General features: G+C 37.1%; 1 protein-coding gene across 1 annotated transcript in view; it reads right to left on the bottom strand.

The window, feature by feature from the left end:
• COL25A1 (collagen type XXV alpha 1 chain) overlaps positions 1-13,882 on the bottom strand; it is a 286,790-nt gene that overhangs the window by 67,414 nt on the left and 205,494 nt on the right. Inside the window, exons 6-7 of the mRNA XM_062574954.1 lie at positions 13,553-13,579; positions 13,361-13,387 (exon numbers count right to left, since the gene is read on the bottom strand). Of these exons, the coding sequence (XP_062430938.1) occupies positions 13,361-13,387; positions 13,553-13,579 (54 nt within the window). The remainder of the gene's footprint in view (positions 1-13,360; positions 13,388-13,552; positions 13,580-13,882) is intronic.

Genomic DNA, 13,882 nt, shown 5'->3' with positions numbered 1-13,882 from the left:
CTTCCACATAAATAAGATATGGAGATTCATGATGAAAAGAGAGATACTCCTTTCAAAAAAAAAAAAAAAAAAAAAAAAAAAAGAAAAAGAAAATTGAGAAGGTCACAAAATGAAAATGAAATCAAACATTTTTTTGGGGAAAAAATGTCATGTGTTTATGTATCTGTTTAAAAAGTTTTTCATCATCATCACTTTGGTCAAAGTGCCAAAAGGCTGTGGGTCTCATCCTGTGCCTAAAACAAACAATATGCAATACAGTAGATTCTGCTGGTAGCTCTAATGAAATATGAGGGGCGAGCCAAAGAAAACAATACTGTTCTACTTGGATATTTTGTTTCTACATGTATACTTGAGTATTTTATCATACTTTGGGCAGCCAGTGTTTAACAATTTATTACTTTCATTTCAGGATTTTTGAGGCTAAATCATTAGGAAGCTAGAAGTCAAGCCAGTCCATGCAACAACCTTTGCTCAGTTAGTTTTTTCTCAATGCTGGAGTAGAAACATTTGCTACTTGCAGAACGGGGCAGGCCCTCTTCACACAGCTATTAAAACATGAACGAGCAACTGAGAAACCCTAGAATCTGCGGGAAAACCTGTCAGGGAAGGCAAGAAACCTAGGTGTCACTCTTGGCCCTTCTGTGAACTGTTTCCGTATCTGTGTATGTGTGTGTGCATGCATATCTCTCTCTCCCTTCAGGTATGCCACGTAGTCTGTCTGTGGCTCATCTTCCATATTTTATATTCACAAATCTTACCTCACAAAACATCTTGGAGTAAGCTGGCAAGCATGAGAAGAATTTGGACATCATAACAGCAACAGACTAACTCACCGGTATGCCAGGCATCCCTCGAGGACCGTCTTTGCCAGTATCTCCCGGAGGACCTCTGGGTCCTGGAGGCCCCGGAGGCCCAGGAGGTCCAGCTTGTCCTTGGTCCCCCTAAACCAACAAAAAAACACAATCAGAAGTTTGCCTCAGAGGCATCAGCCACACAAGATGACACTGCTTTACCTAGGAAGAGTACAAAGACAGGTTGGAAGCAGCTGCCATGAGCTGGTCACTGTTTTTTTCACTTCTTATGGCAGGGACGGCACTTTGCCTGAAGACCAGCATGCTGTACCTGTCCAATGCAATCAGCTGCAGAGCAGAAGGTTCAGATTCTGAACTTCTTGTCCTACAGCAGGACTTAATTTGGAGTAGCCTAGCAATCTTTTACTCATTCAGTTTTCCAGAGCAAGTAATTGTTTTCAAGAAGGTAAAATGTTTGCTTTAAGACTGGCATAATGATAACAAAGTTTAGTTATAAAAAAGTAATAAAGATCTCTATGAGAATTGTGAAGTTTATGTAGCAATCTTCCAAAGTGCATCAGTGGTGCAAGGAAAGATTTCAAAAATGAGGATGGAAAACAATTGCTTTTCCAAAAAAGTCATTCAACACATTTAAACTGCTCTGGGAAGTCATTTGATAGTGATAATTAGTCAACTCCCTTAATGACCTAGACCTATTAATTTGTAAAAGCCAGTTTGCAAGAAAGCTGCCAGAACATATTATCTTCCCCTTTTGAAAAAAAAAAAATCACAAAAAATACAGTGCTCAACTTAACTAATTTCCAGCAGAACATTTCTGCAAACCACTGAAAAAAGCTGGCTGTGTCTTAAATATGGACCATTTAGCAAAGCTGACCGTAGTCAATTTTAAGGGATAAATTTCACTAACAATTGCTTCATTCCAAAACACTTTCAAATGAATAACCTGCTATAAGAAGGCATCTGGAAAAAAAGGTACAGCAAAGAGTAAACTGAACGTAAAGAAGAACCAGACTCCAGCGAGATTAAGCACTACCTTAATGAGGCGGCGTTTAATGAGCTGCTGATCAGCAGAGAGAAACCCATGATTGATTTTAGGAAACACCATCTGATCAGGCAGGTGAGGTCAAAGGTTGAAGATCAGAGATGAGAGAGTTGAAGAATAGACATCAGAAGGCCCGAGAAAGAAATAAAGATATATTCATTAGATTTATAATAACTAAAATAATATAAACTGGTGCTTCTATCTCACAGAAACTGTGCCTTTTCTACTGAAGAAATTAACCTCTAATTATACAGGACAATATTTTACTGCTGATGGACTGATCACATACAATGAGTTAATTGTGTAACTTTCATCTCCACAAACTTCCTGTGGAGAAGAAAATTCAAATTTTTCATCATTTGGGCTCTAAAAATCAAATTTTATTGTATGTTGCTCTTTCAGCAAAGCTTCTAGAGACAAAGCACCAGCTCAACTTTCAGTCAGATTTTCCAACCAGCATATTGTGCCATGAAGAACGGTGTCATTTTAATAAGGTTCGAAGTCCCAGCTTAACCAGATTGCTTCAGTCCTTCCTGCTTAGTTTGCAAATGCACTTTGAAAAATCTGCACATACAGATGAAAACTCCGAAGCATAACAAACAGATAACTGACTCTACATACACCCAGTATACAAGTCACAGACATTTTCCACACTCCTGTATGCCTCTGTAAAGCATAACTACAGTAGAACCTCATCTAAAAATAAAATATTGATCAAAAGCACATGGAATGTGGGTGCTGCTGGGGGTAACACTGTACACAGTTACAGATTTGATTTCATGCTTTGCATTAGGAGGACTTACACCCATGCAAAGTCAATGATTGTTGACTTAGGCCCACCATAAGGATTCACTGGTACCCAATGGTAATACCAGCTTTTCATGTGCACTTTTATGCTGATACAGAGAGACCTGACTGAACAGGTACGTGTCAGCCACAAACCTTGACGGTGAGGATCTGATTACTGTGCAGAGCAGCAACTGTGGGGAAGCCTGGCAGACCCTAGGGACACAGCATTACATGGTACCAAAACAGCACAACACAAACATCACAGAGACAATTTACTAAAAGACAAACAGAACAAACACTATTGTTTAGTATGTCTCACGTTTCCTACTGACAGGTAACAGCTTCTCTGTCATATGGGAAACAGGATTAGGTTTGCACTACACCGCAAATGAAGGTTATGATTTTACAGCAAGAATATGAAGAGATTTCAGAAGGCAAGTCGCACAGAGGTGACTTTCCTTAATATTAAAAGGAAGTGTTACGATCATTTGACAGGTGTTAGGCTATCAGGCAGCTAATGAGTGAGCCATTTTCAATTAAAATCACTTAGAGCTGTGTAGAAAGCTTTGATTCTGGTTTGCTGCAGAACTTGACAGCAGTGACAGCAGATTTTAAAGCACTTTGTATAATTACCATCCTGCTCCTCATGTTCTGTTTAACATATGACATTCAGCACATAAACTGGTAATACACACACAACTATAAACACTGAACAACAGTCTATACTAAATCTGGGATATTCTAGAATGGCCAAGTTAAACATGTTCAATATATACATAGCAGTGTCTTCATAACCAGGGAAAAATTTTTGTACTGTACTGATACAAGCAAAGGAGAATTTTGTAATTGTGGGCTACTGTGAGAGGTGAATTTTGCTCTCAGTTCTACGCTCCTCTCATGTTGTCTTGGAGGGCGGGAATTAGATCTTTTAATAAAGCAGAAACCTTCTGAGGGTGAGCAGTATACTCAAAGAAACCCCCAAACTCTGCATAGCACTGTCTGAAGCAGAGGTTCTTAAAGGCTCATTCATGGAAAGCCAGGCAATGGCTGAGATATCAGGCTGAGGAATACAGAATAAGACGTATTTTTATAGCCTAGTACCTCTAAGTTCCCTACATGCATGCAGGTTCCCACACAACCTCTGTGAGAAGGAGCTGGTGGCACAGCTGCTGCTGGGAGTCCTGGAACATACAGCTGCAGGGGTGCAATTCGGCAACTCCAAAAGGGGAGGCTGTGCAGGCTGTGGCTGCCTATCATGATGATTTCCAAGGAGTCCTGCATCAATGCCAAGCCAGGTGGCACAGGGCACTACAGCAGACAAGCCCTCTGTGAGCCTCAGCTGGCCAGAGAGCTGTGCCATGTAGATGCCTGGCAGAAGGTGCCAACAGGCAATAGCTGCAGCAGGTTCTACTAGCATACCAAGTATCTGCTTTATTTGTATCCCCATTCAACATCAAAGATCCTCTTGATCATAAAGATTATGCTGATCTTTACAAAAAAAAAAAAAAAGGCATAGCAATTTTTTGATGCACACATGTCCTTCACTGATGCATCTGAGATGCATTCAGCAGCTTTATTCCTGATGTGCCCCAGTGAGACAAGAGGAAGTTGAGACCTGTAGATGTATTCCATTAAGTTAGTGGAAGTTTTATCAGCCTTCCCACTTCTTTCTGATGAAGTGGGGTGTGACTACATACATTTCTCAGTGACCTCAAATTTCCTCTTTAGAACCAAATGAAACAAAAGGAAAACAAAACCAAAAAAGGCTAAAACTCCAAACACTTAAAGAACATTCACTAGCACACATTCCTAAGACTAGAATGATATATCATTTAGAAAACAGAGGTACCAAATTTGCATTTATCTTATTATGGAATAGAAGTTAAAGACGTTATTAGAGGGTAATGTGCCAGAATCTTTACATCTGTGACTCATTAGTCCTGCCGGGCACATGGTCTATTTCTCCTCTCGATAAAACTACAATACTCAGATACAGAAAATAAACAAATTCAAGAAGTCTATGAAAGACCTAAAACCTGAGTAGCAAACAATAAATCTTATATCTTTTTTATTAAAAAATTGATAACATAAAATCTTTTAACCACCTCATTTTTACTCGTCAGCCTTCAGGACTACAATATGGTGATTTTCTTACTTACCTCTGAATAAATGTATTTGAATTTTTTTTAAAGGAAATTCAAGACACATTAGGTTTTATTTATTTAATACTGAATATGAAGAGGACCTAAAAATTAGTTAGGAAAGGAGTTTAATCTGCAAATACACTCTTTTGCTAGGAAAGATGAAAAAAATTAGAAAAAATGGAAGAATTCTGAAAGTTTTGTGCAGCTCCACATAAGAACATTCACATGGAGCACTTCCTATTCCATCTCCAGCATTCCCAGAGCCTCCCAACACCATATAGACAAGTTCAAGAGTAGTTACCAGCACTGTAGGTTTCTATCTATATATACAATACCTGAGAAAAGTGGACAGCTTTTTTTTTCACAATAGCTTAGAACCTTCTTTCAACTTGCTCCCAGTTAAGACAAAGCCTTCTTTCCTTTGCACAAATGCAGGCATAATTTCAGACCTAACGGTCAGAGAAATTTAATGCTAATTTGGCTTAAATCATCTCTTCATATGTAACATGTATTTGGAGAGGGCCAGAAAGATGGAAATATTAAATGGAATCCAGCAAAGATATTATAATGGGTGCATAGTTTTGCATGTGTAGGAGGCTTTAGAAGGCATTGCATCTTCTGGCATCCATGAGAGATAATGTTGGCACACAACGAGTTTCTAAAAGGGCATAAAAAGATCTATCCTTCCAAAAAAACTGATTCTCTTCCTTTCCTGACACTCTGCTATAAATATACCCTCCAATATTCCCTAGATCTGTTTTGTTTTCTCTGTCTAAAGCTGTTCTCAATAATGGATTGAAAGTTACTCAATTTTCTCTTTATTTGGTCTGATTCTTGAACTGCACAGAGGAAGGGCTCTTGTTCTATACCCCGGGAAGCCCTCACAGAATACAAAACACTAGAATGATCAACAGCAACCACTGGATCACCAAATTCTACTGCCAACAACTCATCCTCACCCTGCCATGCCAGCTGGTTACATTTTCTAAATTAACACGCTTGTTGCACCATTTTCAGTAATGTCTGCCCAAATGTCCAAGCAAAGCATGATGTTTGGTGGAGGCTAACAGGCATGGAACTACATATCGGTGCCCTGCTTACCCACTGGAAAACATGAAAAGCCTACTCATTCCTATACGATGGCCACTAAGAAAATTGAAGGATAACAGAACATCATATCATTCTCTCCATTTGATTTTCTACTAAGCTGTAGTAACTCTCATAATACATTCATCACATTCTCCAACACAATAATTTCCAGTAGCAGGCCTAAATTTTTCAGAGTGCATCTGTCTACATGAGGTCATTGTTATAAGAACATAATAACCTTATTTTATGGTAAGTAAACAACGCTAAGCATCAATATTACTGGTTTTACACTATGCTGCACATACTCCATTTTGACTATTGCATTTCCTTTCTGCAGTAAATGTCACAGCCCTCCTTAGGATTTTCCTTCTGACCTGCCAATAAATCCATGTTGCACAAGCTTACATGTTCCTGTGAAGACATGGTAAATGAGAAAGGAATTACCACCTGCTGTTCACTTGCACTTCCTAAGGTTACAGCCAGCTGCTGCTATTTCACATCAAATCACACAGGCTGCAGGCCAGAGCGATCATGACAATCTTTATGGCTGATTTTCCTCCTCCTAGCACCACCTCAAGTTCTAATTAATCCCTCAAAACCAAGCGCCAGTCCTGCAGCTAATTATTGTACCTGCCCTGGGGAATACAGTGTTTGTATCACCCGGTACAGTGCCATGGCCTCTCAGTGGGAGCTCTTTTATATAATCCCTTTTATCATAACTGCTGCTTTCTCCATCAGCAAATCTGTTAACTAAAACATTGCACTGCAAAAAGACAAGGATCCAGAAATTTCTTTTCACTTAGGCAGTCATTCAGCAAAGAGTTTTAATTTGAATGCATTATGTAACAGTTCAGACTTTGTATTAAAATAATAAAAACGTAATGCTTAAGAACTAGCATAAGCTGTCTCTGGCTAGAAAGGGATCATTACAGAAGTGTTATTTTCTATAATCACCTCTTTATTTTCATAGTGAACTCCACCTGACACCGCACTGCTTTCAAAATGAACAAAGTCAGAAAAGGCCAGCACTTACCTAGTTCAGTTCTAGTATTTGATGAATTTTCAGTGAGGCAGATATCTTTTCCACATATAACTCAGTTATGACTTCTGATGAGTGATCACGATCTGACCTATAGAAAATATCCTTCCTGAGGGCATGCCTACTCTCCTCAAAACTGTAGGTAGGAATCAGTTTACTTCAAAATGGATTGGTCCTCACAAAAATCAATTTGGTCTTCACAGCAAAAATCTTGTGTCCTGGCTTATTGTGTTTCTCTTCATTTTACACTCACTGCAGTTATTTGAAGCATATATAAACCATTTGTATGAAATATTTTTAATGGATTGGTTTTGATCAAATTGGTCTAATTTAAGAGGTCAGCACTGGAACACTTTTACAGGACAGCTGCATTTGGACATAAAATGTCTACATAGTATTTTCTTGGTCATGGGACAAGGCTGTAGAAAAAGGAGAACAGGATGTACTGAGACTTCCTTCCTCACCATTCCTTTGACATTACTAAAAAAGAGGAAGATGCAAACTCTCTGGTGGTGAGTGAAGACACGCACTGCCTAGTTCTTAAGATGGGAATGATAACATCCTAATCTTGGGAGCAGGTATGTGGCACTCTCCTTTGAGTGTCACAGCTGTTCTGCATTCCCCAGTGGTACCTCATGAGCCTAACATAAAAGGCATAGTTTGGCCCTAGAGAGTCATCCAAAGCCAAAGAACACTCCTGTAATTTCTGAATGAAGGCACAGCTCAAGCCCATGTGTCCCAATGTTTTAGACATAAAGTTGGCAGCCAGTACAATTTGAGTTCTTTCCTAACCTCTTCTAATTACAAATACTAACCTTGCTCCACTTTGTTACCCTAGTTTCAACTTAATGGAAACCAGTGGAGCCACAGCAGCCTAAAACTGGCCAAGCAGAACAGATAATAAGAGCCATGAATGGAGCAGGTAAACACCTCTGTTGGCTTTTGACAGACAAGGAAACAAAGTCTCCGAAGTTAAATTAACTGCTCACAAGTGAATTGGCATTAGAACAGAAGTCAGGCAGTTTTCCCAACGAGGCTGCTTCTGTGAAAGCTGCGTTAACAGAAGGAATCATGCAAGCTTTTTCAGTCTTCTTACTGTGGCACAATAATAGCACAGTTTATAACTAAAAGAGTGGTTAGATATGGTTTATAACCAAAACTATAATTTGCCTTATGTACAGGACAATAAAAACAGGAGAACAAACTACATGGATAGCTGTACCAGCAGAGTGTGAATTTAAAGCAGCACTGTATCTTTTCAATCAGTGAATTATGTTTGAAGCAAAGCATAGTAAACTAGAAAATTTATACATATAAGAATATCACTTAGGGAATATCATCACTGTATCTTTTTGATAGTATGTTCATATAAACAAAAACAAAGATTACCAAATTTCAGAAAAGAAAAAGCTGGAGACAATACTAATTTATGCTAAGGAAATTGCGCAGTCCCTCTATTAAGACAGATAAAATTCCTAAGCAGTATTTATAAAAGAAATAGAGAGAGAGATTCAGCTCGATTCTTGATATCATGAAAAGCAAGACATCAGATCAGTTTACATACTAATTCCCATTTTTTGAAACAAACCTGTTCCTCTCTAAAAAAATAAAATAAAATAAAATAAAGCACCAACCTTAAAACAAAAAAAATGCATGATAAGATTACTTTAAAAGAAGGTGAAGAGGTAATGATCATGATTTATTCAGCATTCAGTAAACCGTATTTTCCGATTTTCCAGAAAATAAATTGATTTATGAATGAATTACTGATGCTAATGAAGCATCTATTTATGTATTCCTTCAAAACCTATTAACTAAGGTTAATATACACATATTGAAAAGAAGTTTCTTTTCTTTTTCTTTTTTTTCCCAAATATTAGGTCAAAATGTAATCCTTAAATACCTTTAGTTTCCTTTTAACATGGGATAGTTTATAAAAGTTTTCTCCAAGTTGTGTCCATAATGTAACAAATGAAACAGTACTTTAGTTTATCTATATATAATCCTATACATAGATTATATAATTATATAATCTACATATAATCAACAATAATTATATAATATATAAAAATATATATAATTAATAATCTAAGTATTCACACACATATTTGTATTTATTTATTTCAGTAAGCACATTGCTTCCAGGCCCATTTCTGTCAGAACTGGACACATTTTAAATAGTTCTCCAGTACAGAAGAGTACAACCTATAACAATTTTATTGCGAAACATCCATTTCTCTCTCCTGGGCAGCAAATAAGCACCAATGTATTAAAAGTAAACAAGGAAAATGAGAGAGTTAAATAAAAAAAAGAACATTATATTACTATCTAAGCCTAACTGGTTTAACAGTATATAAAGAATCAGTTTAATTTTCAAGTCAATAAAGGTTAACACAATAAAATTAGCTTCTGAATACCTTTCTTTTCTAGAACTTAATCTCTTCTGCTGAAGACATTTTATCAGTTTTGTGTAGATCCAGCTGTTAAGAATTTTACTTAAACATACCAAGAAGAGAAAGTAATTTCATGAAACTACTGAAGTATGGCTTCTGAATGGCTTAATATTTTATGTAGACCAAAACTAATTTAAAGCCAGGTGCTGGCTGATGATTTCTAGACCTGAAAAAGAAAAATTTCTCATCTATCAGAACTAAAAAAAGGTTGTTTATTATGTCATCTACAGAAGGAATAGCAGACTGATTAAGATGCTCAGTGCTATCTGCTCTGTTCCCAAACATTCACCTCTGAAGGTCTACTTCCATTAATTAGGCTACAATTTACGCTTGTGCAATAAATCCTTTGAAGTCCTTTCTTTAAGAAAACTTTGAAGGCTTTTTTAACCTGGAATAGAGCTCAGCAACTGAAACTACGCAGTGGACTGACTTCAGCACTTATCTAATAGCCCACAAGCTAAAAGCCATCATTTTTAATTTTATCATGGTTCAGTACTTTATTGCAAATGTCCATGGACAAGGCATGAAACCACTGTTCTCTGCAAAAAGTATACAAAAGACTTACTAACATTAGTGTCTCTTACGCTGGTATTGAGGAAATCTACTTCTGTATTTGACCTAAATGTTTAGTCTATTAGAATATTAGGGTAACAAGAGAAGTCTGACATAAAAAATACATAAAGTGAACAAAAAAAGCATTTCTTCAAATAAGATAAGGTTTTTTGAACATAACCACCAATACCTTATCTGTCATCTAATGAGATCAAAGGGCATGTTAACTTGCTGCTCAAACTCACACTCAAAGCATGAACTTCTACATTACACAGACTACTGGATGTTGCATCATGCTTTGGCTCAAGTTTTCTACAAGCAGTATGGACATAACGAGATTAAGCAACACAGCAGTTCAGTTAAGGAGACTGGTCAACAGATCACTTCTGAATATCTAAGGAAACCTCTCAGATTCTTAAAAAAGAAAAAAAAAAGAAAAAATCACACGGAGCTCTCAAAATCTCACGACTCAAGGTGAAAACTTGAAGTGGTATACGTGAGGAGAGAAAGCAACAATTTTTTTATTTCAGATATGTTTTTCTTTTCATTCAGCAGGATTTTAAAAGCTTTAGGGTCCCATCTTGACCTGACAAGTCTCTACATTTTATTTTGGTTTCTTTTACTAATGAAAATGCCTGGAGGAAATAAAATAGCTTTCGTAAAGACTAAAGGTTCCTTTTGAAATTTCAAAGCCATAAAAATGGCACCGCACACTAAGATCTCTGTTACAGTAAGTCTGAGTTTCAAAACAATATGTAGAGTGTCATAAAAGAAAAAAAAAAAAGACAGCAGGCTCCTTATCTCTGAAAGATGAATTAGTTTGAAAATGTCCATGACTTTTAGGTATTATATCCAACCCATCTGCAAGCTTGTCAAATCAAAACATGTGTTATTACAAGGCCACTTTCAGGTACAGTATTTCTGTAAAACAGTACAGTATAGTGGCACCTCCAAAATCATTTGTTTTACATAGGTAATGGTGGAAAATTACATGCAAAGGTAACCAACCAAGGATTAAATGGGTTTAGTTTCATTTGGTGCATGACTGGCTTACACATATAATTTCCATTAATTATATGTTAAATCCCCTGGCACAGCAAGTTGAGTAGATTCACCCTCTAGACAGTAATCAAAAGAGATAATTACTGTACTATGAAAAATAGAATGGTCAGAGGCATTGCAGTACTTACTACTTGTGAAATACACAAAAGAGGGAAAAAAAAAAAAAAAAAAGAGAGGTTACTGCAAAACACAGTGAAACCCACATCAGAATAATTAAGGGAAAACACACAAGACAACACACAATTTATACATACAGATTTCAAAAAGAAGTACTGTACTACAATATGCATGTATTAAATAATCACTGACGCTTCAGCTAGCCCACAAGATGCTACCCACCACCTCTTCATCTATACTTTTATACATAGTCATCTCTGTCCTATATGCTCAGCTAACCTCTACTGCCACATCCTGCTGCAATACATTAACTTTAACTTGATGTCCATAAATGTGAATTCCTTCAGTTGGATATTTCTGCTTTCTAGCCACACTGTATTTATCAAAAACAAAAAGTAGCCATAACCAGGATGTATATGGTCCAGTGGATATACCCTCCAACACAGGGAGTATATCCTGGCAAAGTGGGACACAACAGTCCCTGTGTATCAGATATTCCACTGCAGTCCCTGCAGGCAATCTGCCAACAAGATAATACTGAACAAATCTGCACTATTTTTTATTAGATATAGCCAGCACTTCCAGCCGTGGGTCTGAAACCTACCACATATTTCTCTACTTCATAGTTCTTCCAGCTCTCCAACCCCCTACCAAGATTTTCGGATCAGTTGAAGCTATGGCACTTTTGACCTTCCTTCAAAACCATCCTCTGTCCTTCCATTTTATGCTAGCATGAGCAACAAACAGTATCATCATATTTTGATACCACTTTACTTGTTTTTCTGTGCTGACACCTCTGAGTATTTCCTTAGGAGCTTCTCCAACACTCAGAATTCCAGATTCCTATCCTCAAACACATAATACTCCTCACAGCAAAGTATTTATTTGTTATTGTATCCTTCTCTGATACCTCCATCAAATTTGCTCTCATGAGCACCAATTTAACAGAATGCAAGTCCACTAACGACAGGCACTTAGGCACAGGCTTCTCACTTATGCTTTCTGAAGCTACAGAGATTCTGTTCCACTCTCCTTCCAACACTCGCCTTATATTCACCATGAGATCTGCGGCGAAGAACACACAGAAATATACAGCCTAAAGGAGCTTCTGCAGTGTATTTTATTTGCTTATAAACTAAAAGGAAGTCTCCACAGACTTCAGAACCTTCAATCTGCATATCCTAGTCTAGATAAAAACGTGTTGTTTTCACTGTTGCTCACAATTTCCCTTTTATTTATTTAAGTACTTTTCCAATTCTTCTATTGAGCTTCAGCTGAAATAATAAAACAGTTATTATTAGGCCTCTGTCTCCACAACATGCACTCCTGTCACCAGGGATGACAGCAGGCCTAATTGAATCCTATAGGTAACACAACACAGATGGCACCAAATTCAGATAAATAAATATGTTGTAACTTAAAACAATCTTATTCACTGTAAAACAAAATAAAATAAAAGTGAAATTATACACTCAAAACATTTAACATTTGATAGAAAAAATTTCCATGGCACACACTGTTCCAAAAAAATTTATAAATATGCAACTGAACAGAGCAACTGCATCATTAGAACAATATAACTAGAAATTTTATAATGAAACACAGATGTAAAGAAGAATGAACTGGCACAGCCAATCTATCAGAATGTTCACCCCTGTATTCTTCTTGTTAAAATAAACATGATATTTAAGATTAAAAGAACCTTTGTATTTCCACCACAAAAGCATGTTCCCTCTAACTGCCTGAACACATTTTAGATGTGATAATATTGTTATTATTGTAATATCAAATACATACATGTCAGGTAAAAGAGCTAATACATGCATACTTTCTTTTTTTTTTTTTTTTTTTAATCATTCTCTAAATACTGGGTACATTTTACATGAAATCTAGAATAAAAGCCACCTGCCTTCTGCATTATGGGAGCCCATGCAAGGCATGAAAACATTGCTGGGGAAACTGAAAGGTCCGGTTAGGAAAGCCAACTCTTCGCAGCAGAGCAAAATCACTGTGAAAGGCGTTTCCACCCATACTGGAATTGTATAATTTCATGTATTATTTATTATTGTTACTCAAATCTTCTCAGACACTATGTGGTCATATTCAGTATTACTCTCCTGCAAACACTTACTTCAACATGCAGGGTAAATGCAGCTAATAAGCATAATTAGCTCAGACACTGTATTTAATTTAGTTTTGCACTAAAGACTAATTGGCTACTCAGCGAAGGGGAAGTGTAACATTTTTTTTAAGATGCTTACCCGAGGGCCCTGATCACCTTGATCTCCCTGCAAAGTGGAAAGATGAGATGATAGGTTTAACACAGCATCTGTGTGCTACCCAGCTCTCTTACATAATCTAACATTAGACTGTGTCAATATAAACTGTGTCTTTAGTTCATGCTGGGAGGGCTTTCCATTCACTTTGTAGGCATCACCCATACATCAACTCACCTTCTCGCCTTTTGGACCAGGAGGGCCCTGAAATAAACAGAAAAAAATAATTAAATTGATAAATTATTAACACTGATACAGTCCAGGGACACTGCAAGAAACAGACCTGAGCAAACCTGTGATTTCTTCATGAAAGTATTTTTCCTTAGAGTTTTTTCACTTCATACCCCAGGGGTACTCCAGAGACAGCTTCTTCACAGTATTAGTAACAGACACTGTGGTCAATTCCTGATTAGTACACTGACCCCCTGTGTGGAATCAGACTACTTGGAGAAGCAAAACTATGCCTGAAATGGCAAAATTTGTACTGACTTCAATTAGGAACAACAG

This window comes from Rhea pennata, chromosome 4 (assembly GCF_028389875.1).
Source record: "Rhea pennata isolate bPtePen1 chromosome 4, bPtePen1.pri, whole genome shotgun sequence".
Classification (NCBI taxonomy): domain Eukaryota; kingdom Metazoa; phylum Chordata; class Aves; order Rheiformes; family Rheidae; genus Rhea; species Rhea pennata.
Note: the sequence above shows the minus strand (reverse complement) of the source record. Positions and strands in the feature narration are given on the sequence as shown.